The sequence below is a fragment of the Ictidomys tridecemlineatus genome, chromosome 2 (assembly GCF_052094955.1).
Source record: "Ictidomys tridecemlineatus isolate mIctTri1 chromosome 2, mIctTri1.hap1, whole genome shotgun sequence".
Taxonomy (NCBI): Eukaryota; Metazoa; Chordata; class Mammalia; order Rodentia; family Sciuridae; genus Ictidomys; species Ictidomys tridecemlineatus.
In genome coordinates this window covers 4956625-4983928 of record NC_135478.1, presented here as the reverse complement: position 1 = coordinate 4983928, position 27304 = coordinate 4956625, and the positions used below count along the sequence as shown (strand labels likewise).

At 55.2% G+C, this 27304-nt stretch overlaps 1 protein-coding gene and 1 long non-coding RNA gene across 6 annotated transcripts; one reads left to right on the top strand and one right to left on the bottom strand.

The window, feature by feature from the left end:
- Window positions 1-30: 30 nt before the first annotated feature.
- On the bottom strand, window positions 31-27304 carry Evi5l (ecotropic viral integration site 5 like). 5 transcript variants are annotated; one of them, XM_078035130.1, is made up of 20 exons: window positions 27128-27301; window positions 15585-15768; window positions 14171-14360; window positions 13621-13845; window positions 13443-13517; window positions 12633-12758; window positions 11117-11260; window positions 10846-10935; window positions 9916-10013; window positions 9769-9829; window positions 6722-6775; window positions 5723-5755; window positions 4567-4707; window positions 3801-3929; window positions 2573-2713; window positions 2282-2437; window positions 2028-2174; window positions 1852-1947; window positions 1665-1760; window positions 31-1517 (listed from the first exon to the last, which is right to left on the bottom strand). In XM_078035130.1, the coding sequence occupies exons 2-20, from the start codon at window positions 15719-15721 to the stop codon at window positions 1239-1241; spliced, it is 2418 nt and encodes an 805-aa protein (XP_077891256.1). In that variant the 5' UTR covers window positions 15722-15768; window positions 27128-27301; the 3' UTR covers window positions 31-1238. The 5 variants fall into 5 exon arrangements, 4 of the variants coding, with proteins under 4 accessions (XP_077891256.1, XP_077891261.1, XP_077891271.1 ...); XM_078035135.1 differs by lacking the exon at window positions 27128-27301 and adding an exon at window positions 18979-19086; XM_078035145.1 differs by lacking the exon at window positions 5723-5755 and having other exon boundaries at window positions 27128-27300.
- LOC144371829 (uncharacterized) lies at window positions 14253-20204 on the top strand. Its single transcript, XR_013431937.1, has 2 exons — window positions 14253-14380; window positions 19596-20204. It is a non-coding gene; the product is annotated as an uncharacterized LOC144371829 (long non-coding RNA).

Below are 27304 nucleotides of genomic sequence, written 5' to 3'. Positions count from 1 at the left end.
AGGCCTGCCCCACTCAGAGCCCCTTGTCCATGACTGTGTAAATACACTTTATTTTCCATCTTTCTCGCCTGGGCGACATGTGGAGTGTGAACAGGCAGTGTGCAAAATGGTGGTGGGCAGTGTGGGTGGCATGTGGGACAGCCCCGCAGGTGCCTGCCCTGGTCCCCAGGCTTGGTAACACTGAAGAGTGGGTGACCAGGAAGGGGGTACTGAGCAGGGGTCCCCACCCCAGGATGTGCCAGGGAGATTGCTTGTGATGGTACTCTACTCGAGGCTCCACGAGCACCGAGGGGGTCAGCCCTGACAGTCAGGAGGCCCCGGGTGGGACTTGGAAAGGGTCTGGGGGGGCATCATTGGACTTTGGCACCGTTCTCAACTTGGGTTCAGCAGAAACCGGAGGAGGCAACTCTGCTGGGAAACTCCACCCATAGGCCTGACCCTAGCTTGAGGGTGGGGCTAGGGCCACAGGAAGGAAGAAAAGTGTATGAGGCTGAGGAATCTCAAGGAAAGAGTCCCCTTCCATCACTGGCCAAGATAGGTGATGCCAGTAATTCCCAGAAGACGATGGGGGGCTGGGGAGAGGGATCTCTTTGCTTCCTTATAGCTTCTCTGGCCCCAGAGAAGCAGGGAGATACTGCCCAGGCTTGAGCTGGCCCCTGCTGGCCACTCACACCCCAGGTGGTCCTTTACATAGGGGGGACTTTGGTTTCTGCTACAGGGGCCACAATGCCTGCACCAGGCAGGAAAGCCTAGCCTGGTCATCTGTCCCTGGCAGCCAGGAGCTGGATGATCAAGGGTCACTGTGTCCTGAGGGCATCCTCATGGGGTGCTAATGTCTAGCCCAGAGCTGCCCCTCTTCCTCAGGCCTCTTCTAGCTCCTGAGCCCTTCCCAGCAGGGCCGCCCTTGTTTCTGAAGGAAGCCCACTCATCCAGTCCTGCCATCTCTTCATCGCCGCCCCTGCCCTCAGTGTGGAGGGCACACCTTCCAGGTAACTGCTCAGGCACCACCCGTGGGACACGGGAGGGCCGGAGGGATACCACCAAGAAGGGTAAACACTGCTGGGGAGGGAGGGCCTGCCGGGGCCCTGCCCTCTACGTGCTGCCTCGCTGACTCGGCCCTGGGGTAGGCGGAGCCGCCGAGGCGTGGAGTTCTTAAGTGCGTGTGCGGAGCAGCAGGCGGTTGACTGCCCCGTGTACCGAGGCTGTGGCTTCCCGGCTCCGCCGCGGGGAACCGGGTCTTAGTTGTCCAGGCCCTGGCTATAGGGCGCGGCCAGCTCATCTGCGTCACTGTCTGAGCTGCCCTCGCTGTCCTTGGCGGGTCGCTCCAGACGTCGGAAGAAGCGCGCATCGCGCGGGGACAGAGGGTAGAGCGCATCCTGTAGAGCCGCGCCCACGCCCACGCCCAGCAGCTCCTCATCTGACGACGGCAGCGAGTCCTCATCCAGGTGTCGGGCCAGGCTCAGTCCATCGAAAGCCAGTGGATCCTCGAAGGGTGGCGGGCCCTTCAGCAGCCGCACCTGGGGCGGGGACCGGCGCGCTGGAGGTGTGGGCCGATGTACCCACGCGGAGTCCAGCTGCCAGGCACCCTCCTCCCCCGCCCTCCTAGAAGCATCCTTCTTACTGCACCGACGTCTGGCCTGTCACCGGTATTCCCGAACGCTCACCTCCGCCTTCAGCTCCTCAATCTGGTCCTTGAGCTCACGGATGTACTGCGACGAGTCTGAGTGGTTCAGTTGGCCCTGAATGCGGCCCTCCTCCCTCTGCGGGGAGGGCCAGGGCACCTGCGGTCAGAGCAGGCAGGGCCCGGCCCCCAAGTCTGACCTCCACATCCCCGCCCGGAACCCCGCTCACCTGGATCTCCAGCTCCGCGATGCGCTGCCTCATCTCAGCCACCGCAGCCATGCTGTCCGCCTCCCGCAGACGCACGGCCATCACCTCTTCCTTGCTCTGGGGATGGGACAGAAGGGGCGGTCAGGGGGGCGGTGAGGGCTGGGGCAGGGCCGGGAGGGCTGGGCAAGGGACCGCACCTTGCACTCCGCCTCGGCCTGCTTGCGGCGGCTCTCGCTGAGCTGCGTCTGCAGCCCCTTGTTCTGCGCGGCCAGGTACTGCAGCTTTTCCTGCAGCGCGGCGCGCTCGGCCTCCACGCGGTTCAGCAGGTTGCGGTGGATGTGGTCCTAAGGGTGGGAAAGAAGGCGGGCCAGCGGGGATCACTGCCTGGCCAATGGGCAACAACACCAAGCACCCTCCCCCACGTAGGCGGGCTTTGGGGCCGAGCGCCCACCTGGGTTTCAAGTTCCACCACACGCTGCCGTAGCTCGCGACCCTCGGCCAGGGCCTGGGCCTCACGCAAACGCACGCTCATCAGCTCGTCCTGGAGTTCGCCCAAGACCAGCTTCCGCGGGGACTCCTTCCAGCGGCCGCCTCGGGACAGATGCGCCTGGAACGGAGTGGAGGGTAGGGGTGTCCGTGTTCAGTCTGTGCTCAGAGGAGACCACAGGCCTGGGTCGCTGGCCTTCCTCCAAGGGCTGCCAGAGGGGGCGCCTGGGCCGCTCCCCGCTCCCTGGACTCTCACCTGCCAGGTGTCCGATAGCTCCTGCAGCTGCAGTTTCAGCTCTCGTGCAGAGGCCACCGCCTCGCCTTCCCGCACCTTGAGCGCCTTCAACTCCTCCTGCAGCCGCGCCACGTTGTTCTCGTCAGGCAGGGAGCTGTTCCTCTGGGGGGAGAGAGGCCATCAGAGCCTCAGGCAGCTGACCCCAGAGAACTGCCGGCCTCTGGACTCAGCTGGGGGAAGGGTGGCACCCTGGACCATAGGATACTCCGGGAGTAGGAATCAGGTGGATGGGAAGAGACCTATCTAACCCGGGTCAGGGATCTTCACCCCTAAAATGGCTGCCATAAGAGTACCTGCTCTCTCGTGGGGCTGTCCTCTGCCCCCATAAATTGTGGAGTTTCCTTAATGTTATTACTGAGCACAGCGGGTAGACTCAGGGAGCCCACCTCAGGGCCTATAACCAGACCTGGAATCTGCCCCAGCAGGGGCTGAGAAGATTGGGTGGGCAGTACCCTGTGCTCCCCAGGCTGGGCCAGGGGGAATAAACAGACCCTCTACTTGGGAATAAATGGGCTGAGGACCAGCCTACATCCTGTCCCAGCATCCCCAGGGCTCAGTGATGGGGATTTGTGCCCCAGCATCTTGTGCCAAAATCCTGGACCAGGTCCTCTCTGGCTCTTGTTTGTGTCTGGGTGGGAGGCAGGGCAGCAGGATCTAAGGGATGCAGGTTTCCCTCCCAGGTGGAGTGAGGTAGGAGGGGAAGCCCTGCCCTGGGCTGGAGGTGGGGGCTGAGAGGCTGATGGCTCCTCACACAGCGGTGGCAGAGACATTGGGGGGGGCTCAACAGTGCAGGCTGCAGGGGACGGGCACAGCTCCTGCACCATGTGAGTGGATCCTGGCCCCTTCCCTTCCTCTGGCAGCTTGTGGGAGAGTTGAGTCAATTCAGAAAGCAGTTGAGGAGGTGCAGGAGGCCTGATGCCCCCATCAGATAGGGCTGCAGATAGGAGAACGAGGGCCCCAGTGTCTCCAGGATAGTGTCTCCAGGCCCTCATGTGGAGACCATGGTGAAGGGGCAGGTGTCCAGTGGGCCCAGAGGACCCTGGGTTCAAAAGAGGCAGAAGCTGCCTCCTCCTAGGGTCTGATGGTTGGTGTGGGGGAGCACCCAGGCTTCCCCTTTCCTTGGATAAGGTCTTTTGTGTGTCCCCCAAAGATTCCTCAGGACCTTCAGCCCCTTCCCATCCAGTCGCACCTTCTCCATGTCCAGAACCTTATCCTGCATCTCCCGCAGGGCCCCCAGTGTCTCTGTCTCCCGTAGCCGTGACTGCTCCAGCTCTGTCTCCAGGTGGGCCACAAAGTCCTCAGTGAGGCGTGGGTTCTCCTGAGGGAGGCAGAGGGCTGTGTGGGTCCCCAGCTGCAACTGGGGGGTGAGGAATCCTGGCCGGAACTCTAATGCCCTATGACTAGGAATCCTGTCCCTGGGGTAGCAAACTGGCCCATCACATTCCCAGGAAAGCTACACAGGGGGTGCTCTGAAGGGGTTTGACATTGCTTCAGGATCCCTTGACACCATGGGGCTCTGATATCCTTAAGTACCAGTGGCCCTTCCTTGGCCTGATGGACTCCAAGCCCCAAGTGGTGCCTCTGCCAGGCTGTGAAGTGCCTCATCTGGGCCACTTCCTCTTGCTTCTCTTTGGGCCTGGAAACATGGCCCTGAGCCTCACTCATTTCTTCATCCCCGACAAAGTGGGAGCTTAGAGAATCTGGCTGGGGCAGTCTGGTTCTCAGAAGCCTTGGTGCTGGGGTCCCTAGAAAATCTCGGGATGCCCCCAAGTCTGGGCAGCTCCTATAAGAGGGGAGCTGGGGAGGAATCAGTACTGGCCTCTGGGTACCCCCACTCTTTATACAGGAAGGCCAGGGGCTGAGGCAGGGCTGATTTGAGTCCTGAAAGCCCTGCAGAGTGGCGGGTGAGGGCGTGGTCTGGACAGGCACCACCCACCCTTGGCTCCTGCAGCTACCTGCTGCTCCTGAAGCTGCCTGATAGTGCTTTGCGCCTTCTGTAGGTCCTCTGCTGCTGAGCTGCACTGCTGCCGCACCACTGCCAGCTCCCGCTTGATGACATAGTTCTCCTCAGCCTCCTGCGCCCGTGTCACCTGCCCCTGAGCACAGTGAGGATGGAGGACAGTGATCTTCTGTTTCCATCCCAGACCCTGCCTCGGGCCACAGAGAGAGGCCCAGAGAGGGTGAAGGAGTGGGGAAGTGAGAGGGGCAACGCTTCCCACACTTGGAGCCTGGGATGGAGTGCCCACTGTGGCCTAGGGATAGGCAGAGGCCCAGAAAGCATACCAGGAGGAACCTGGGAGGAACAGATTCACCCTCTACTTGTCAGGATCTGCCAGCTGAAAGTGCCAACATTCTCTTCTCCTTCTCGATTCTGACTCTTGGCCTCTGACCCAGGTGAGGTAAAGTAGCCCTTATCCAGGATCAAGGGCACAGCAGGAGCTCTACCAGTTCATGCTGAGCCCTGGTGGGAGGGTGGTATTCTGGGGACAGTCAAAGCCCCAGTGGCTCAGAATTCAGCTCCCCAGAGTCTTCACTGGGCTGGGATGTGGGATAGGCCAGGGTTAAGGCCTGGGGGCCTCTGCTTGCCTGGGGCAAAGACCCCACTTTATACTTTCCCCCAACCAATTTGGGCCCCCCATTCCAGGCTGTGCGGAAGCTTCCAGATAAAGCCATTCGAGATGAAGTGGCAACAAAAGCAGGCAAATGAGAGAAGGTAGTAGGCTTGGCAGGTAGGAGGAGAGAGGAGCAGCGTGAGAGCACAGAGGGTGTATGGTAAGCTCAGCGCAGTGACGCTCTTACAGTCCTGAGCCCAACCGAGCCCCTATTGTGTCCCTCCGGGAGGGAACTTTCTATCCCTGTGTGTGTAAGTTCATGCCAAACATACTCAGACTCTCCCCACACCCGTGTTTCTCTCACTTCACAAGCCCCCATCCAGGAAAGCCTGTCTTCCTAGAAGTGAGCCCCAGCTGCCCCCATGCACTGTGCCACGCCTGCCCCCTTGCCCCCAGAAATGGCAGCAGCCAGGGAAAAGGTGGTTACTGGCTGTCATGTGCAAGGACCAGGGAAGGGACCAGGAAGGAAACTGGAGAGGGAGACAAAAAGCTACAGTACCTGGATTAACCTATCAGCCAGAGCAGCGCTCTCCTACCCGGCGGGCGGGCGGGCGAAGGGGGTTCCGAGCGACAGGGGGAGGAGGCAGAGCGGAAGGCACAGGGACAGGAGAGGGGAGAGACACACAAGAACCACTTGTCACTAATGCCATGGACTATCTCTAGAAGCAGGGGAGAGAGGAGTGAAGACCAGAGAACCAGCAGGAGAGGACCAGAGGAAGACCAAAGCCAGAGCCAGCTCCATCCTGGAGAGGGTTTGTATGAACAGGAAGGCCAGGGCTAGCCACGCTGTGGGGGCTACAGGGCTGAGGCCGACAGGAACCTCAGTGCTGGTGATGTCGGCCTCACTGTGAGTGAGGTGTCCTCCAGAGCGGTCTGGGACGGGAAATGCATTTTCATTTTGAGGAAGAGCAAGAACGGAGGCTGTGGGGCAAGAGCAATGCAGTCCTATCTGCCACCAACTCACTCCCTGTGGTCAGTGGAGGGTCAAGTGAGGACAAGGGAGGAGTAGGAAGTGGGGGCCCTGGTGCTGGGGCTCAGATAAGCTGCCCATTCCACCCGCATCTTTAATGTGTCAGGGCCAGGGTCAAGGCCAAGGCTCTCCATCACAAGTGGTAAGACTGCCCCCTCCTCCTTTCCATCTCTTTTCCTTCCTTTCTTTCAAGGGCGAGACTTCCAAATTACAGGGTGGGATATCTTGTGGCCCAGGGATGGGGCTCCTTCCTCAGCCCCACAGTTCTGCCTCCTCTCCCCCACCCAAGCTGCCCAGGATTGCTGTGTTTATAGTCCACAAGTCGTGACTCAGCCCCAACCCCAGGGTTAATCATGAATCAGGATCTAAGGTGAGGTTTCCCCAGAGATCCCAGTGTTAGGGCAGCTCAAGGTTAGGGAGTTTAAGCTACTCTTATTGGAGCAGAACCTGGGCTTGGGCCTAAAGTCTGCTGTGCCCTGTAAAAGTCCTGGAGGGTTTGGAGTCCCAGCTGGAGTCTGCGCCTCTCACCTTCTCCAGGGTCTCAATCCGCTGTTTCAGGAGCCGGTTCTCTGTCCGAAGTCTCTGTGGAAGGGGAGGGAAAGCACATCAGAACCTGCCTCCCATTCCTGCACACACCCCCATTCAACTATGGAGGATATTGAGGTCAGGCCCATTGGGGGCCAAGCCACCTCCAGGCAGGACAGAGCCAGCATCTTATGTTCTGGGTCAGCAATTTCAGAAAACAGGGTCCATTCTTATTCAGAATGGTCCATTTAAAAAACATTTTAGGGGCTGGGAATGTAACCAGTGGTAGAGTGCTTGCCTATGATGTGTGCATTCAAACCCTAGCACTGGGGGATTTTTTTTTATAACAACTCTTCAGTAAAAACAACCTGAGCACTTCAGTAACTATGTTTGTGGGGTAGTCAGCACCCACATTCTCTTCAGAAGCCCAGCCCATGCTTGGATCTGTCAAGGACAGAGCCTTGGAGCTGTTGGGTGAAGCTGTTGAGGGTGAAGCTGTTGAGACAGCCCCATCCTCCCTGCTTTACCCCTGAGCTAAGTTCTCTGGGACAAGGCCCTCTCACAATTTGGATCCTGTGTGCTGAACATGCAGGCTTCCTTCAGCTCCATGGCTACATTTCCAAGATCTTTTTGGAGACCTGCCCTTGCTTTTGCTTTCCATTCTATGCTGAAGGATCCTGAGTAGATATCTGTAGTTTTAGGTTCCCCCATGACCCTCTGGGAAGCAGGTGACATTGACATACATGTTGTATCTAGTCTCCCCTGCAACGTGGTAAAGAAATAATTTGGATCTGTAGATGAAGGAGGGTCCTGCCTTGTTGTGGGTCACACAGAACATTTTCTGGGTTGCTTTTGGGGAGAAATGGTAATGGAAATACCTAGAACATTTCCAGGAAGCAACTGCAATCAATAATTCATGGACTTGATGTTCCTGACTTATGTCATGGTGGGGAAACTGAGTCAGAGAGGGCAGGGTCTTGCTCACGCCTACCAGCATGGCCAGGCCTGAGATGTTTCAGGCATGGGGTCAGGACCTCTGGGCCCTGGCTTGCTCTGCTTTCTCTGGCCTCAGCCTGGCACTGCACCAAGCAGAGTCATCCCTGGGGCGGGGGTGGGGGTGAGCAGGCTTATCTATAACTCCTCTTTTCTGCTTCCTCCAAGGTAAAAATGAGCAGAAGAATGAGTGAGCAGTATGTGAAGCTATCTCCTAATCATGGGTTTACATTTTTTTCTTTTCTGTACATCATGATGCTTTGACATCTGAAACCTTACTAATTCCAGAGACTGTCCCCTCCAGGACTAGTTAAGTCCTAAACAGATTGCATCTTCCACATAAAACCACCCAAACCAGAGCCTAAACCTGAAGTCACCTCCTTTACACATACACGTGCACACACACACACACCAAGCTAGTATTTCCCCATCCTAAATTACCCCAGGGCAAGAATGGGAACAAGAGGGATCACACCTGCAGGATAGAGCTGCAGAGATCATTCAAACTGCCTAATGCTGAGGCTGCTCACACTGGCCTGTCCTACCCCGTGGTCCTCCTGCAGAAACCACATCCAACACTCTAAGTCACGATGTCCCCCTCACTCTCTGTGCTTCCTGACAGACCCTGGTTCTTGCCCTTATGTGCCCAATCTGGCATAGCCTGCCCCCCTCCTCTTTTGGAGCTTCTTCTAAAAGCACTTGTCTCTGCTGTCCTGCCTTATCCGGTTCAAACAAATCTCTGAGACATTTCAAAACAGCTAAAGGTGAAAGAATGGAGGGCAGGGCCCCATGAGAAGGCCTCTCAGGAGATTTTTCCAGCCTGGCAAATGGATCAAGGGTCTGTTGTGTCCTTGTTCACTGCTGGGCTCTCAGTCACCTGATGGGAGTAGGCTCTTTTCTGTACATGACCAAGAGCAAAACACGTTTGGACTGGTGCATCAGTCAAGCTGCCATAACCAAGAAAGGGGGATGCTCAAAACCCCAAATACTGAAATATTTCTGGAAACCATAGGAACAGGCTGGGACAATGATGCCTTTACTGCTTCTCAGGGATGGGTGGCAGGTGACCTGGAGTCTGATCTAGGTCTGCCCCTGCCCTATCTTGCAGATAGGGCCATAGAGACTCAGAGAGATGAATTCACCTGCTGGGGTTACACAGCTGGTCCCTGGTGAGCAGGGATTTGAACTTGGTTCTGCAGGACTCCCGTCTCAATCACTGCATAGTTCTGTCCCTGAAGAGGGCAGAGCCAGTCTGTGTGGGAATTTGTATCCCTGTCTGTCCCTAGCATTGGGCCAGGGGCCTCTCACTCTTGGTTGTGACTCTGGTATACAGCAGATACTCAATAAATGCTTGTTGAGTGAATAACTAAAATCATGGGTGTGAGGATGAAGCAGCAAAAGGCAAGAGGGGGCAGCCTGGGCTCAGAGGTTTTGCATGCTCAGGGAACTCACTGACCTTGAAGGGGCTGGTGGGCTGGACACCAGGGTACCAGTTCCCTGTGTGGGCACCCACACACACCCTGGCCTACACACCCTAGCATCTGGTCCCTGCCTTCCTTGGCTCTTTTCACTGTCCCCAGCCCTCAGAGGATCCCTCACTGCTCCCTCAGGATGATCCCCCTGCCCACCAGGTGAGATTCTGCCTCAGGCCTTCTGCACTGGACTCCCTGGATGGCTCCCGGGGACCCCTTGCCCCTCCTCCCCTGCACATTTGCATCCAGAGCACTCTGTAGAGTTCACACTATTTTAGTGATTTATTGATGGTCTCCCCACGACACAGGGGCCCCACGATGGCACGGACCTTGACTGTCTTGTTTACTCTTGTGTCACCAGTGATGAGAACGTGCCGGCTGGGGCAGGCGCTCCCACGCCGGCCTGGCAGGTGAAGGAAGGGGCAGGTGGGCAGAGGAAGGATCATCAGAGCCTGCGGCCGTCTGCCAAGGACGGCCTGATCCTCCAGTGCACTGGGCAGGGCCGCCCTCTAGCGGCCAGCTCTGGAGGTAGGAGGGGAGCCCCCAAGGACGCGGCCCTGCCCCTCCCCCTGGCCCGGGCCTCACTTTGATCTCGATCTGCTCCTCCATCTCCTTGCTCTTCATGGCTGCATACTCCTTCTCCAGCCTGCAGAGGGCGAGGCCAGTGTGATCACTGCTCCACCCCCCAGGGACTTTCCCTTCCCCTCCAACACCCCAAAGTCCTGCACCGACCTCTTCATCTTCTTGGGGTTGTACTTGACCTGGTAGGCCTTGAGGACCAGCTTGTCTGGGCAGCTGTCAAACTGGTGGGGGATCACCCTCTGGAAGTACTGTGGGGACACAGGCGGTCACCGCCACACAGGCCCTGCCTCTGAGCCCTTGTTGCGTCCTGCTGCGTGAGGCATCACCGTGTCCTCAGCACAGGCCTGTCCTGTTGTAGCCGCTCAATCAGTGTTTGTGGAGCAAACCAGAGGCTAAGAAGGGAGGGCTGGCCTTCCCCCACTGCCTGCAGCCAGGGCTTCAGTTTCCAGAGAAAATCAGACTTGGGAAGTGCCTAAGGGTGAAGGCTGGGGGGCGGGGGCAGTCTGAGCACAGGGACATTAATGGAGGAAGCGGGTAGGCATGCTGGGGCCCCTGGAGCCTCTGCAAAGGGTTAAGGTAAGCCTCAGTGGACGCAGCTCCTGCTCCCCAGCCCAGCTGGCCCCCTCTGGCAGTTGCGGACAATGGACGCTCGTGTTCCTGGACACAACCGTGGCCTTTGTGCATTCTTCCCTGAAGCACCAGCTGGAGGATGCTGGGAGGGGGCAGGGGCCTGCATGATGGGGAAATGGCCATGAGAGGCAGGTCAGCCATTCTCTAGCAGGCAGGGCCACCAGGGCAGGCTGGGGCAGGGCAGGGCAGAAGGCTGCTCCAGGTGCCTTGCCTCTTCCTGTGCCCTTGGCTGGCCAAGGGGCTGGGGACCAAAGCCTTATGGTTTGGCCAGGGTTACTTTGCCAGCAAGCTTTGGGGACCTGGAGTAGCAGGAGGGAGAGGGAGGGACCTCCCAGGGCTCAGCCTGGGCCTGTACCTTCCTCTCTCCCTGCTGCCAGGCTGCTGGTGCTAGATGGTGTCTGACCCTCCCATGTGTCTGACCCCTCCTACCCACCTGCCCTCCTGGCCTACCTGGGACATGCCCTCCATGTCCAGCTGCATCAGCTCCGTCTGGTTCACCTGCAGCAGGGCAAGGCCCACCCGGAACACGATCTCCAGGCCCTGCAATGTGGCCGCTGTGGCTGTGAGCCTCCTGTCCTGGCCCACAGGAAGCTCAGTCCCCTCCCCAGGCTCTGGCCCTTCCTCTGCCCGGTCTGTGAGCTGCTTGGGGTTTGTTTCCGGGGTGGGGTGTGACTTGCTGCATCCTGAGTGGCCTGGGTGGAGTAACCTGCAGGGCCCTCACCTCGTACATGAAGATGTCGAAGACACGAGTGGCAACGGGCAGGGGGAAGGTGGTGAGGAAGAGCGTGAGGAACCAGGACGAGGCGTACATGGACGTGTGGAAACTCTGTGAGCGGAAGTGGGTGTTCAGGTCCGGGAGCTGCTCCTACACGGTGGGGAGGCCCAGAGGGCATGGTGAATGGGTGCTGTCCACACCCACCTGGCTCCCTCCCACTCAGGGCTGCTGGGCTTCTGTTCCCTGGCTTCTAGGAAACTTCCATAACCAGCCTAGGCAGCCTGTGGCTCCCCTCATCAGTACTCCCTGGCCACTGTGTTTGGGGGTGGCCAAACCCACCCAGAGTTTGAATAGCATGAGGTAGGGTCAAAGGCAGGGGTGGCCAAAGCGGCAAAAGCTACAACACGTGGGACCTGACTGCTTAATAGCAGCCAATGGGGTCTCTTGACCACCACACAGGGAGCTTCTGGGACTCAGGAGGTTAGGTTAGGTCACTTCCTAAGGTCATCCAGACGTGGAGGGGCTGTGGTTCTAGCTCAGTGGTGGAGTGCTTGTCTAGCATGTGTGAGCCACTGGGTTCGATCCTCAGAACCACATGAAAATAAATAAAATAAATGTATAAAAATACATTAAAAAAAAAAAGAGGTGAAGCCCATGGCCCCTGGTCAGAGCTGTCATAGCTCACATTGTGGAAGGTGACTTGCTGGTCACTGTGTCCACCCATGGCCCCCTGCATGCAGCCCTGTATGCAGAATGCTCAGGGAATGCCTGTTGGATTGGCCCAGTTTCAGACTGTGGACAGTGGCAGACCCTGAGAAACTGAGGCCGGAGGAGGACCCTGGGCTTCCTCCTAGAGCAGGGGGTCTCTGAGCCCAGGATTTAGACTTCTGCTTGGCTGTGGGAAGGCTCAGTTACTCATTCTAGGGTGGGGGCTGCTTCTCAGTGAGCCTGGGCCCCCTACCTGGGATACCACCAGGCTCCCTGGTCCTCCAGGCCCCAGAAATGAGGTGCTCAGCTCACCTATTGCACAGTTTCCCTGCCATGGGCTTCCAGAGCAGGTGTGTATGTGTGTGTGTGTGAGAGAGAGAGAGACAGGGAGGGAGGGAGAGAGCGCACTTGCATGCGTGAACACGGCAGCTCTGTCTGCCGACCAGGAGTGGGCCCTTCGGGACTGCTATTTATAAACAGAGTTGTCTGCAGCTCCTGGTAATCAGCAGCGGCAGGCAGACAACACTTTCCCTCCCTCTACCACTCCCAGAGTACACAGGCATGGGCCCACAGGCCCCGTGTGTCTGTTGAACCTAGTGTCTCCTTGGGCCTCAGCACCTCTGGGAGTCCCTGGTGTGAGTGGAAGGTCCCTTCTTTGACCCTCCAAGCAGCTTTCAGGGCAGTGCCTTTGGAGCCCATGGTCCTCATTCTGCGACTTCTGGGCATGATTTCTCAGGCTTAGAATTTTCAGTCTAAGAAATTCCCTAGGACAGCCTAGGATGGCCACCTGGCTGGGGCTCCCCATCCTCCTCACCTGCAGCATGTATTCAAACTGGTAGATGCACAGCCCCAGCTCGGCCATGCTGGGCTTGAAGAGCTCCCGCAGCCGGTATTCCTGCATCAGCCGCACGAACACGCAGAAGGCCTCCTCCTCAGGCATCTGGGGGTTTGGGCGGGGGGCTCTGAAGGTGGGCAGGGTAGCAGCAGGGGCATGCTTGTGGCTCTTGGCAGAGCCCTGGTGTACCTGGGGCCTGTTTCTGTTCCACTTACATTTAGTGGGCACTGATACCCAGCTATCTGGACCTGCCACACAAGCCACTGGTAAACAGAGTCACTGTTGTTTTATGGAGGGGAAACTCGAGGCTGCAGTCTCGAGCCTCAGCAGAGTGGCCCTGCTAGAAACAGTGGAGCTGACCCAGATCGGGCAGCTGCCAGAGCCCATGTCTCACCCACTGGGTGGAGACACCCTCCTGTCTACTCCCAGCTGTCTCCCCTTCCCCCCATCCTAGGCCTCTGGTTTCTCTGGAGGAAATCCCCAGGCCCCATAAACACCACAATGGCTGATCTAAGTCCCTGGTCTGAGGTCTCTCCTGGTCCAAACCTGGAGGCTGCTTTTCAGGCCCCTTTCTCTATCCTGGACTGTATAGTGTCAGGACAAAGCCAGGGCAAGTGCCTGGAAGCTCTGTGTCCACCCATAGGAGTTTTGGCTTGGGAACTGTAAAAGTTCTTGGGTGGCTGGAAAGGAAGGCTCTGACCTAGGAGGTCGGTGGATAGAGAGAAAAGCCTGCTTGTGTCCACCTCCTGGAAGTGCAGCCCGGGGAGGGCCTGGTCCCAGGCTACCTACCTGCATGAGGAGCAGGCCTACAATAAAGGCGCTGCCCTGGCAGTAGCCCACCTCTCGGTCCACCAGGGAGTAGGCCTGGAAGGGAACAATGTGGGGTGAGTGCAGAATACCTCTGGTCTGGCAAAATGGGTCCACGTGGGGACTGCCCCTCAGGTGGCTGCGGGCTGCTGGGCCTCACCTTCATGACGTTAAAGAGGACCTCCTGGCCGAGGCTGTCTTGGCCCTTGAAGAACTCATGCTCTGGGTAAGTACGTGCAATGTCCCTGCGGATCAGCTTCTCGCATGGTGAGGACATCTTGAGCAGCTCTGAGTATTGGTTCTTGACTGGCATGTCCGTGGCACTGCATAGGAGCTGCCACACAATGGCCCGGAAGTGGTGCGGGATGCCCTTGCGGATCAGCTCCTGCCACAGAGAATGGCCGGGAAGGGGAGGCTGGGCTAGACTCAATCCCAGTCCAGCTCCTCAGCTGTTGGCTTGCCCATACCTCCTCCCATGGCACAGAGGTTGCTGGGCACTGTGCATGGTCGTGGATACTAAGAACAGTAAGCAAACAGCCTCCTGCAGCACTGAGGCCTCCCTGTCCTCACACCCAGTCGATACATCTCTATTTCTGCCCCTTTGCCAGGATTTGGCCCCCTGGTACTACCTCATAGCTGAATGACCCCACTGCCCCCACTGCCTGTCTTCCCAGGAGCCCAGCCACCCCCCACCCCCCACCCCCCACCACCTTGAGCAGCTTCTCTTTCCGGCGCCGCCACTCTTCCCACTCGTTGGCAATACGGCCCCACAGGATCCATGTGTCCTCCTCTAGGTGGCTCAGGTTGGAGGAGGCTGAGGAGCTGGACACCAGTGAGGAGCCACTGTTCCGCCGCGAGCCATTCATGGAGCGCATGGACTTGGAGTCGGCTTCCAGGAGCCTGAGCAGGAAGGGCCAGAGGTAAGGTGGCTCCCTGGAGACAGGGATCCTCTGGGGAACTCACACCCTCCCCTGGGGGGAGGTCTCAGAGGACACCAGGGACTCAGTCCATGTCATTCTTGCTGAGCAACCTTGGCCAGTGACCCAGCCTATCTGAGCCATGGTCCTCAAGCACTAGCCCCAGAGAGACTTCCATTTGCGTGTTCTTATTCGATGACAGGCACTGGCTGAGCATCATGTGAGTGTGTATCATTAATTCTCAGACCAGCCCTGTGGAGCAGACTTGGGGATGATCTCCACTTTAGAGGTGGGGGGTAGACAGCGAGCCCTGGCTGAGGGCACCCAGCCATTGAGGAGCTGTATTAACTCTGCGTTTCTGGTGCTTTGACAGCTGGGCCTTGTGTACCCTGGAGGGAGAGAGGGATGGTCTCTTCCAGGGCTAGCAGTTCCTAGAGATAGAAAATGACCTGACAGCTAGCAAACCAAGCATGTGGTTTTCCTATGCAAACCAACCAACCCAGAGCCCACACCCCAACCACTTCCTCCATCAGGCTCTCACTCTGTTCACTATTCACCTGCCCACAACATCTCCACACCAGGTTCTAGACAACTAGCGACAGCCTTGCCTATCCTTCCCATTGAGACCACCATAGAGGCCCATGGCCCACATTCTCTGCCACCCCAGCTCTCTCTGCCTCCTGATGGGCCCTAGTACTTTCCCTGAATGGTTTGGTGTGCCCTCTCCTTTTGGAAACTGTGAGTTCCAAAGTACCCTTTCAGTGGCCACGAGGTCCTAATGACTATACCTGAACAATGACAAAGTGGGCATTCTGGGCAGGAACTGTAGCTCAGTGACAGAGTATTTTCCCAGCATGTGTGAAGCCCTGGGTTCCATTCCCAGCATCACACACACACAAACCTCACCCCAAAAAGTCCCCACATTCTAAGACAGGGGAAGGATGGTGGAGAGGAGTACAGCTTTAATCTCTTCTAAAAATGGCTCGGTTAATGAGCCAAACTCATTTGATCTCTCGAAACCTTGGTCTCCTCATCTGAACAGGGGGACAGGGGTTGGGAAGATGAAAGGAAACACACAATGTGTCTGGTTGTAGCTGTTACCTTGCACAGCATGGGCCCGGTCCGAATGTGAGGGGTCCTGAGAACTTCTGCCAGGTGCCCAAGCTGTACCCTGAGGCCCCACCTTGACCTATAGGCACCTACTCACCGGTTTTGTTCTTCAAGCTTGGCCAGCAGCTCCAGCTCATCAGGGCTGAGGTTCTCAGAGTCAGAGGTGGGAGAGCAAGTGGGGGCTGACAGAGCCTCCTGGGATGAGGAGTCGGGGCTCAGAGTGGGGCTCGCCATGGTGGGCAGGCTCAGCAGTTGAGAGTGGTGCCACGTCACAGCTCTGTCTGGGGGTCAAAGATGCATATAGTCAGAATTGGAGGGGGGGTGTCCACACTGCATGCTGGCTCTGGGCCAGGTGAGCCTGTGCTCCCCTTCAGAACACTTCCTCATTTCTGCCTTCCTACTCTGGCCTGCCACTTGGTGCATCCCTGGCCCCTAGATGCCCCAGCCCAGCTGATGGCCAGGTTGGTTCCTGCTATTTCGGACCTTGGCTACAGGGATCCCTGCCAGATGGGAGCTGTCCTGCTGATCCTACGCATGAAGTCTCAGGCTCAACTTAGTACCCTGAGTCTGTGGCAGGGCCTTGGGCAGGTTTCATATTTGAGGTCCCAAGGACCCTGCAGGAAGCTTGGGGAACAGAAGACATTGCTTTGGCAGCCCTTCTTGACAGTGGTCTCTGTCCCCTGCTGTGCCTGCACTGGGAGCCCTGCATCAGCATCTGACCTTCCCTATCTCATCAACCAAAGTGGGCTGCTGGCACAGCCACAACATTTATTCTCCACTGTTAATTGTCTGGCACTGCTGATGGCCGGAAGAGTTGACTCCCTCAGGGCTAGGAAGCCAGTGACGCGTCAAAGTGCTGGGAAACTGTGTCCTGGCAGCCACACAGCAGCACACACAAGCTCTGATGGGGATCCTGATCTTGGCCTGCCATCTTCCTGGGTGGTCTGCTTGGCCCTTCTGGGGACTTCAAGGACACTGGCCTTTTACCTTCTGTCAACCTGGTGGGAGGCAAATTAGCACTGTGCTGAAAACCAAGGCTCTGGGTTCAAATGGACCTGTGTCTGAAGCCTGGGGTCCCCCTCTACCAGCGGTGTGACCTTTGGCCAGCCATTCCTCTTCTCTGGTCTGCAAAGCCCAAGATCCTACAAGACCTCCCTCAGAGGGTGTCTGTGAAAACCAAGCGTGCTGTGTGGCACATGAAGTGTTAGAACAGTGCCCAACACTCAGTGTTCACCCCATAAATGTCAGTCAGTACCATCCATCCTGGGGCCAGGGCCAGGTTTCACTGGGAGCCAGACTCCTGGGTTTTGCCATGGACAGTGTGGGGGATGCTGGCAAAGTTGGTATCTCCCAATAGGAAGTTCCCAGGGTCAGAAATGGCCCTGGTATGGAAGGCAGAGGCTGGGAGTGGTGTTCCTTCTGTCCAGCCATCTTTCTTTCTGTTGATCCAGTCTAGTACCCAGGGTCTGAGAAGATAAGGGTGCCAGGGTGGTGGAGGCAAGACAAAATCTCTGCTCCTGCCTCACTCTTTGCATGGCAGCTTCATGCCCACACACCTTCCTATGTGCTTTGTCCTGGAGTCTACTGCCTAGGGATGTCACCTGACCAGGCTCTGACAGCTAGGCCACAGAAGGGGTCCCATGGGGCCCCTGGGGGGCAGTGGGGTACAAAGAGGATTAGAGAAGACCACTTTACACCTGCTGGCCATCCTCAGGTCACTGGGTACCTTCCCATAGCCCAGATTCAGCTCTAGACCAATGTTTGGGGACCATGTTGGGCTGGACTTCACCCTGGTCATGTACTTGTTTCTGTCCTCCTGCCATGTTGCCCTGTCACAGGGGTGGGGTACACCATTCTTTTTTTTCAGCTTGTAGGGAACCCAGAATCCTCCTTCCTCAGGAATGTGGCTTCCCAGGGCTATTTGTTCTAAGCCCTGTCCCTGACAGCCCCCCTAGTCTGTTGGGTGCTAACTCTGGATTTTGATAAGTGGTAGGAACCCTTCCATCTCCTGGCTGGCCAGGGTCCACTTGCCCCAAAGACCAAGCCACGGTGTACCACCTAACCAAGAGTTAATCATTCCTCAGAGGGTGCTGTTCTGGGGCCTCCTGCAGAGTCAAAGTCTGTGGCAAGTGGGGCCTTAGACAGACAGGGCTGTGGACAACAAGTGCTGAACAGAAGGATCTTTCCAGGCAGGAAGAGACTGGGAAGGCAGCACCAGAGCTGGGGGAATGGGGAGAAGGTGGTAAAGGTGAAGATCAGGGCTGGACTTAGGAAGCAGTGAGAGCTCAGGGAAAGAGCAGATGTGGCTGGGGTGGTGGTGTCAGAGTGGTGGTCTGGGCCCACCTTCTCCCTGCCGAGCAGAAGGGATCCAGACTCAGAGCGGGTTGGTCCTACCTTCCCTCCCACAAGGAGCCAGAGAAAATGGTTTAGCTCTGTGTTTCTGATAAAATACCCCAAAGCCCAGGGACCACCCACTGGCAGAATTTGCTCAGCTGTTTATCACATATTAATGTATTTCATACAGGAAATAAAATGTATTAAATACACAGGGATGAAATTTACAGTCTGAGAGGCAGGAACCTTCTGATCTCTCTGGAACTTTTTTTTGACTCATCTTCAGACTCTTTAAAACCACCCAGCCCCGGAAACCATCCTCCTGAAGCCTGAGTGTACACACAGATACACACATGCTGACACACGCACGTACTCTCTCTCACACCACCCACACCCACTCACACCCATATTCATTCACATCCACAAACTCTCTTTCTCACACACACATAGACACTGGGAGACACATCTACTCACACACACACAACAGATACATACACTTAGGCATACACAAGTACTCATTCGCACACAGAGTTGAGAGTGGTGCAATGTCACAGTCTGTCTGGGGGCCGAAGATGCATATATTCAGCATTGGGGGGGGTGTCCCTCCAAGTGGGGCCTTAGACAGACAGGGCTGTGGACAAGAAGTGCTGAGCACACATGCACACACACATGCACGCACATTCACATTCACACACTCACATCTGTCCACATATGCCATTCACCTCCCCCCACATGCACATGCACACATACTCTCAGGTATACATGTACTCATTCACATTCACACTTACACACACTCCTACACATTTTCACACTCACACTCTTACACGTGCACACACAGTACTCTCACACCCACCCACCCACACTCACACACACATGAACACACTTCCTGCATCATCCAGACTTTGCCACCCTGGGAGCTGAGTAGGTTTGGCTTGGGGGATGGCTTCTGTTGTCCCAGTCAGGTGGCACAAGCCCTTGTTTCTGGCACTAACTGGGGCTATCTGAGGGCCTGGCACTGTTGTAGGCAGGGGACATGGAGTGGAGCAAGGTGCATGAGGCCCATCTCCACAGGACCTGAAGCCATTCCCTCTTCCCTGCCTGCCCGCCTCTGAGTCTGGAGTCCCAGAGTCTGCGTGCCCTTAACCCCAGTGCTTCACCTGTGCCACTTCAGTCGCCTGAAAGGTGGATCTCAGTTGCAGAGTGGCAGTGGGCCTCCAGACCCTGTCCCTGGCAGCACTACCACCTGCCACACCTCCAGAGGGCAGTCCGCAGCTTCTGAAGCTGAACCAGGACAGAGGGCAGGAGGAGATGGTGCTGAGAAGTCCAGATGGGAGGGGCCTTCAACTTCCCTTTCCCTGTCCAGGGCATTTGGATGCTGCCGGTCCCACTTCCTCCTTCCTGAAGTTGCTCTCCCACCTGGTTAAAGAGACAGTGCTCCTGCTTTTCCTCCCACCTCTCTGGCCAGGGTTTCTTAGGCTCCCGTGTGGCATCTCTTCTTCCACAGTTCCTACGTGGGCCCTGTCCCTTCACATCCTTAAGGATCTCACTCTTGGAGCTTAAATGATTAAATATATATCCACAATTATGAACCTCTCATTTCCGGTTTTTCCTTTCCATTAAGCATCTGCAAAGATTGCCAGCCCACCTCCTAAAAGCTCCATCACACCCCTCCTTCATATGTTTCTGTTTTCCCCATCAGAGCAAGAATCACCCTGCCCTTTCAGAGTAACAGAGGGAAGAGATCAAGAGATAATCACCCAAACTTTCTTCACAGGTTGAGATAAACGCTAGAAGTATGGAAGGATGGAAAATAGCAAGCAGTTCCTCAAATACTTAAACAATTCCCCGCCAGAGGCCTACCCAAGACAATGGGAAAACTGTTACTATACAGAAGCTTGTACATGAATGTTCACAGCAGTATATTCACAACAGCCAAAAAGGGTACACACCCCAAATGTCCATCACTGGATGAACGCGTCAACAAAATGTGATCCTTCGCACAACGAAATCTTAGCCACAAAAAAGAATGGAGTGCTGACACCGGCTACAACATGGGTGGACCTTCAAGACATTACTTAGTGAAAGAAAGCCAGGCACAAACGGTCACAAATTGTATGTTTCCACTTAAATGAAATATCCAGAATAGGCAAATCCATAGAGACAGAAAGTCGAGTGGTGCTTGCCAGGGGCTGGGAGAAGGGAAAGGGAAATGACTACTTAATGGGTTTGAGGCTTCCCTTTGGGATGATGGAAATGTTCTAGAATTAGATAACGATGATAGTTGTACAACACTGTGCATGTGCTGAAGTCATATAAGTTACATGCTTTGAGGATTTGGGTTTTATGTTATGTGAATTATATCTCAATTAAAAAGATAAAGGATGAGGTGGGCTGGCAGAGGGCCCACTGGGTAAAAGCAAAGTGGAGTAACTCCAGAAGAGGCTGGAAAATCCTGCAGGGGCCAGAGCCTTCCCCTGACTAGCTTGTGGGCTGGGGCAGGAACCTGCTAGGTTTGCATTTTAGGAAGAATCTCTGGACCCCCACATGGACATGCTCTTTGAACCCAACATTCCTAAGGGAAGGAAAGCGGGCTCCTCCTTTCACCTGGGCAACAGGGCCACATCTGTCTACCCACCCACCAGGCTGGGCTGGGCCTGGGTATTCCCCTCCTTCCCTGTCAGGTTGCAGATAGTCAAAGGCCACAGTGGATCTCATTGGCTCCACCTCTCTAGCCCTGCCACCTCCTGCCTGGGCCCGGGAAACACCCTCCTCGTTGGGGCTCTGTCCTCTCTGTTGCATCCAGATGGGCCACTAGGACAATGTGGAAAATCAGTACTAGCTGTGTCACTCACTTGACCCAAACTTTTAGTGGCTCCCTGATGGCAAGGTGGAACCTGGACCTTTTTATACAGGCTGGTGACCTTCCCAGCCACAGCCTCCTGCAGCCCTGCCCATCCTCCAGCTCCACCCCCTGGGCACTTTGGTTTGCTCCTGCCTGTTCTTGCACACTGCTCCCTGGGACTGGAAAGGCATTCCCAAGACCTGGTTCAAGCATGCTTACCTGTCAACCCTGTTCCCTCCAGGGTCCTGGATCACTTGGCTCTCTCCCTGTAGACATCCACCCCACCTCCACCCAGCCCGACTCGTGTTTGGTGGCAATGACTTCTATACCTGCCTTCCCGCCCTATGGGGTCATAAACTTTTGAGGACAAAGAGCTATCTTCATTTTCTACTTCAAGCCCCTAATACACTATTCGGCATTCACTAGGTATTCAGTAAACATCTGTTGAATAAATGAAGACAAAAATTTCTGTGCTGTTCAGATAGGTGATCAAGGTCAATGTCAACAGTGACCAGTCATGAGGATATCATGTGCCCTTGATAGGATGCATGGGAAGGACATTCACCTTGGTGCTCTTCCTCCCCCAAACCTATCACCCGACTCTGGCCATGAGAAAAACAGTGGGCAGATCCAGATTAGGGGACGCTCTACAAAACACCAACCAGCCCTCTTCCAAACTGTCAAGGTCATCAAAAACAAAGAAAGCCTGAGAAACTGTCTCAGCCCAGAGACGTGTAAGGAGACATGATTACTAAATATTATCTGGGATCCTGGAGGACTCTTAGGATAGAAAAAGATATTAGGGAAATTGAGGAAATCTATAAAATATGGACTTTGATAAATAATTATATATCAACACTAGTCCATTAATTATAATAAATGTATGATATTAATATACAATATCAATAATGGGAAACTGGTTATGGGACATATGGGTACTCTACGATCATTTCAGTTTTTCCATAAATATAAAACTATTCAAATAAACTCCATTTTAAAATATATATATATTTATATATATATATATATACACACACACACACACACACGTGTGTGTGTGTGTGTGTGTGTGTGTGTATAATTTTTGTGGTTCTGGGGATCAGACCTAGGACACCTTATACATGCTATATCTAGAATTAGATAACGATGATGATTGTACAACACTGTACATGTGCTGAAGTCACATTGAGCTACATCTCATTCTAAAAATAATAATAAAAAAGGTTTTGTACCAGTGTGGCTAGTAAACAAGGGCTATAATGCATGAGAAGTGCCGTACTGAACAGGGGCCATTTGCTGGTGCCTTGACTAGGCCGTAGGGGAAGGAGGATTTGAAATTGGATTTTTCACTCCAGAGCCTTTGTCCTAAACCCACCCACCATGTTGCCGCTTTCTCCACATTTTTATTTTAGAAATTATATACGTAAAACAGAGTGCAGTGGGCACTCAGTAAATCAGTCATTATTTTTCAACAGGGAGAGTGAGCGAGTGTGCATGAGCCATCTTTCACAAAGCATTTGGCATTTTCAGAGGCAGGAATAAAGACCTCAAATTCCCTTTCAGTTTTGGCTCCCTTCCTTCCCTCCCTCTCATTTCTGATCCTTCTTCTCCAATGACTACTGGTAGCACAGACTCAATTCTGGACCTGAAGCTCTGAAAGATGCCACGTGTGCCCAGCCTGACCAGCAAGCAGACCACCATGTCCTGGCTGGCTCCAATCCCTGGGGAAATGGCCTGCTCTAGTGTTCTGGGTCCTCTTCCTTGGCCAGGGGTGAACTGCCAAAGGCTGAGTGACTCCGGGAATAATAAGGATGGCAGCTGGAATTCGGAGGTCACTGTCTGCCCTCGTCTCATCCCAGTTCTGCTGCTGCTCCATGTTGTTCTGAGAATTTATACATCCTTGCCCTTGGAGTGTGGCTCTCTTGGCTTCACATGAGGCCTCCAGAGCCAGCAGCTAACCCTTCCTTCCCTAACCCCTCTGTGATCTTGGGTACCATGTGGTTGGCCTCAGTTTTTAAAATCTTCAAATAGAGTTAATGCTGGTAGCTGCCTCACAAGTTTTGCTGATAGAATAAATGGGTTTTAACTTGTCTTGTGTTTAGGACAGGGCGTGGCCCACGATTTTTGTTCCCTCTAGATGGAAAGTTCCATGAGGGCAGGGAGTGGAGCTATTTGCAACATTTGCAGGATGAATAAATAACCATCTCCTGCTTGGCAGGCCTGTCCCTCACGTGGTGACCCTGTTAAGGATTAAATACAGCAAAACTGCAATCATTTATTATTCGTAATAACAGCAGCAGCAGTATAGCACAAACCTTCAGGCTAAAACCTGAGGGGTGAACCATTATGACCTGTGGAATCCTTTTAGACTTAAAATAATAATAATAGTAATAATACTAGGCTGACTATCCCGTATCCCCACCAGTTTATTTTCTGCTACCATAACAGGTTTATTTCAGGCAAATTTCTCATTTCTCTATATCTTAGTGTCCCTAAGAATGACAATAGAAGAAAATTAAGGCTCTCATCAGGTCTTCCAGGGGCAGGTAAATAAGAGAAGTGGCATCTTGTAAAGGTTCTTGGCTCTTTGAGGCCAAGATGGTGTTTTTGGTTGTTGTTTCCAGTACCACCTATGGATGCTCACTGGGCAGACCAGAGGGAAGGAGTGAGGTGGGCTGCCCTGCTTTTAGGAGCCGTCAGAGGCAGGCAGATACCACCTCTCTTCTCTTTCAGAAACAGTTGAGTAGGGAAGCCCATTCATTCCTAAAACCGAACAAGTCTCTGCTGAGCACCCTCTACATGCCTTGTACTCGCTTGGGACTCAACTGAGAAAAAGCAGACAAGCACCCTGCCCTCCTGGGAGTTGTGTGGAGACAGATCTCAGTGAAGTGGTCTCACAAGCACACTACGCTATGCTTAGAAATGGAGCTAAAGAGCAAGTGAATTGTGCTAAACGTGACTTTCAAATCCCCTTCGAAGGGTTGGATGCCTTCCCTAACCTGGGGGGCTTGTTAGTTCTGACCTCCCTCCCTCCTGCAGCCTGTGTTTGGCTTCCAGAGATGCATGCTAGAAACTTTCCTCAAGGGAGTGAGGTTTGCTGCCTTCTCTAAGTTCTTCCAACCTCGGGTCCCTTTTGCCAGGGAGTGCCCCACGGTATGCGCCCATTGTGTGGATGGCATTGGTGACACCAAGGCCCATTTGATGAAGCCCATTCACACGGCATGCAGGAAGTCACACATCTCTGAATGAACCACGCTAGCTCCTGCCTCCTGGGCCTCTGTCCAAGCACTTCCGTTGCTTGGAACACCCTTCTCTGCCACGCCTGCCTGGTGACTGCATCCACACGTCACCCCTGCCGCGCCTTGCTGTGCTCCAGGGATGTGCCAGGCCCTTTTTCTGGGCTCTTGCAGCAGCACTCTGCACATAATTCTGTCTCATGCCTTTCTATCACAGCAGTTGGACGTGATGGCAAGGGCACCCGCTGGAATCCTGGCTCCTCCAGGTTGTTCGGAGGATTAAATGAGATAATATGCAAATGATGCTTGGCACAGGGCCGAGCACATGGCACAGGCTTGATCAATGTGTGTTTCTGGTTTCAGCTCTCATGCTGGCTAGCACAGCTTCAGATATAGGCCAGGGGCCACATTTACATTCCTTTGTACCCCAGCACCTGATTCAATTCTCTGAAGGGGGTGGGGCTTCACCCATAACAACTGGCATCTACATTCTACAAGAGGAAACTGAAACATATGTTCCTCCTCGTCTTCCTCATCCTTCCTTGGCCAATCTAAGCACAGACAAAGACACAGATCCATACCCTCAGGAGAGGGTAAAGCTGATTTTGCACAACTCACAGGCTCTCTTTGGGAGCCTTCTTATGTTTTCCTACAGAGTTCAGAGTCCAAGGTGGGAAGCCTTTCTACCCTACTGCATTTGTACAAAGTCCCACCCTGGGGAGGCTCTGGAGTTTGTTTCCCAGGTGCCATGTGACCTTCAAGAGTCTTTTCATCCACTCCTGCCTTCAGCAAGTGGAGAGGACAAACCTCTTCCAACCCAAGGTCAAGGGTCTATGTGGAACATTAGGATGACCTGTCAGCAGCCCCCATCTCCACTCTACTCCCCTCAGTCCTCCCTGAGGGTCTCTGCATGGTCACAAATCCCATAGCTAATTATCTCTCATTCTCATTCTTTCAGCTCTTATTCAAGAGGCTCCCCAAAATATAGCTTAGCCCTAGAGAGAGAGCCATTATCCAGTGAGGCCAGGGACCAGGGAGGCCTGCGCTAACACCCACAGGTGGGTGACTATCTTCAAAGACCCTACTGTCTCCTTCTACAAAACACCACAAAACACCGCACCTTAACCTCCCTGGCTCCCCTGAAGTACAAAATACTGTTCTAAGCACTTAACTACCCATTTTTCAGATGGGGAAGTTGAGTCTCTGAGCCAAGATGAACTTTTTCCTAGGCTGTCCAGAATCTGCTTGTGAATATCCACAAGGAGGCTGGTGGAGAGGGAACTTCTGGGCATATTTATGTTGTTAGAAGGATCCTAAACACTTGGTGACCAGGCTGTGCTGGGGCTGGATTGATCTGGATTCCTCCTAATTCCCTGCAGTCCTAAACCACAGCCTCTTGCCAGTTCTGTGATCTCCTCTCCTCTTTGTCTTGCCTCATCCCTTGTGCCAGGGCCAAGCCACCTGTGATTCCTTCCAAACCACTGGTAGTCAACTGCAGAAGCCCAGGGAAACCCACAGGTGGGACCCCAGGACAAAAGCTGTGAGGCAGCAGGCTGGGCAGGAAGAGCCAATACAACCTAGAAAGAGGCAGGAACATGGGGAGATCTCAATTGCAGCAGAGAAGACCGCGTAGAGCTCTCCCTCATGCTCCACCCCAGCCTCTTCAGCACATTTTTCCCTTCTGAAAATATTCCTTCACAAAGAGCTTTCTGCTTCTGGCAGGTCCCAACCCAGCCCCAGCAGATCCCAAATGTCAGGATAGCAGGAAGCTGTTCTGTTTTGGTCAAACACACTGGTGGTGGGTGAAAGAACTCATGAGGGTTGTCAGGCTAGCCCTGATGAGCGGCCTGGATGGCTGTGCTGGCTCTGCCATATGAGGTCAGCAGGCCCAATGGGGTCAGGATGCTGGTCCTACCAGTCTGGGCAGACCTTCAGGATCAGGGTCAGAAGCAGTTGGAACCCCTTCCCTCCCCACTGGGGGTGGGCAGTGGTTCCTTTGGGGGCACTCTGTTGTAAGAGACAGTGAGCCTCCTTCTATTTGTAAAGGGAAACTATGAGAGAGATGGATAGGAGGAAAAGGACTGGGGTAGGTGCTCTCAAGGGTCCCAGGAGACTCTGGGGTCCTGATACCCTTGAGGCCCCAGTGTGGGTGCTGGTTCAGGGAAGCTGACGTGGAGGGCCAGGACATCACTTCACAGTCTCCCAAGTCTGCCTGAGCTGGAGGAGCTGTTGGGGGTTCTGGGCTGGGGGATACAAAAGGTGTGTAAAAGCACTGAGCAGTCTCATGTGTGTGTGACCCCAAATGCCTGGGTCTGTGTTGGAGCTCTTAAGTTTCTGTGTGTGTGTTGGGGAATCTGTGACCCTCCATGTGTTTGGGGCTTCCAGAAAGATGGGTGGAGAGGGTGTGTCTGTGGGTGGGGAGGGGGGCTGGTTCAGGATATCTATTGGGAGGTTCTGAGCATGAGGGGAGGGTGGATTTCTCAGGAAGCTGGGATATAGATGGGTCAAGATCAGTGGCAGTGTGTGGAGCTATCAGAGTGTGCTGGGAGGACCTTAAGGAGTGATTTTTAGGGGTGCCCTTGGGCATAGGGGACTTTAGGGGGAGGTGGACCAGCAAGTTAACCTGAGGACGATGGGTAGGGGTAGAAATCTCAATTCAGTCGAAGCAAGGATTCTGTAGGGTCAAAAGGGAGGGGGATAGGGCCCTGAGGCTGGTCTCCTTGGGGAGAAGAGGGGGGCAGGCCAGGGGCAGAAGACAGGATGTCAAGTGGAGGGGCTGGGGGACACGGAGGCAAGGGACGTGCAGATAGGAGGGGTCCTGAGGGATGGGGAGAGGGTGGGCAGGGGTCCTGGGCTTGTGGGGGCGGTGGTGGGGGGCGGGTCTGCCGAGTGGGGGATGGGGATACCCTGAAGGGGCTCCTGGGAGGGGTCCTGAGGGCCTGTGGAAAGAGTGGGTGGGGGTCCTCGGTCTGCGGGGACCCCACGAGGAGCGGACAGGGTGGGGGAGGGGGAGCCCTGTAGGGGCTCCCGGAGAGGGATCCGGAGGGATCGGGAACGAGGGTGGGCGGGGGCTGGGCCCCGAGGGGCTGGGGCTGGGGGTGCCGAGGTTCCCAGCGCGGGTTCCTGGGCAAGATGGTCGGAATCGTGGTTCGGCCCGTCCCAGCGGGCCGCAGCTCAGAGCCGCCGGCCTGAGCAGGCGCCCGGGAGGCCCGGCCCGCGCCGCCCTACCTGCGCTGAGCGCGCCGCCATCACCGTGCCGAGCCTCGCCGTCCCGGGCCGCGCCGCCGGATCCCTGCCGCGCCGCTCGCCCTGCAGCCCCGGCCCGGCCCCCTCAGCCGCCCCCCGGGACCGCGGCCGCCGCCGGCTCCGGCGCTGCCATTTCACCCGCTGACAGGAGCCGCTGCC

Excerpts from the sequence above, each read along its gene's own strand:
- Evi5l (XM_078035130.1), bottom strand. The coding sequence starts at position 15,721 with ATGGCGAGCCCCACTCTGAGCCCCGACTCCTCATCCCAGGAGGCTCTG. Across the intron at positions 2,714-3,800 it reads AGGTTCTGGACATGGAGAAG|AGGAACAGCTCCCTGCCTGA; the intron begins GTGCGACTGGAT and ends CTCTCCCCCCAG. Across the intron at positions 1,948-2,027 it reads AGGCCGAGGCGGAGTGCAAG|AGCAAGGAAGAGGTGATGGC; the intron begins GTGCGGTCCCTT and ends TCCCATCCCCAG.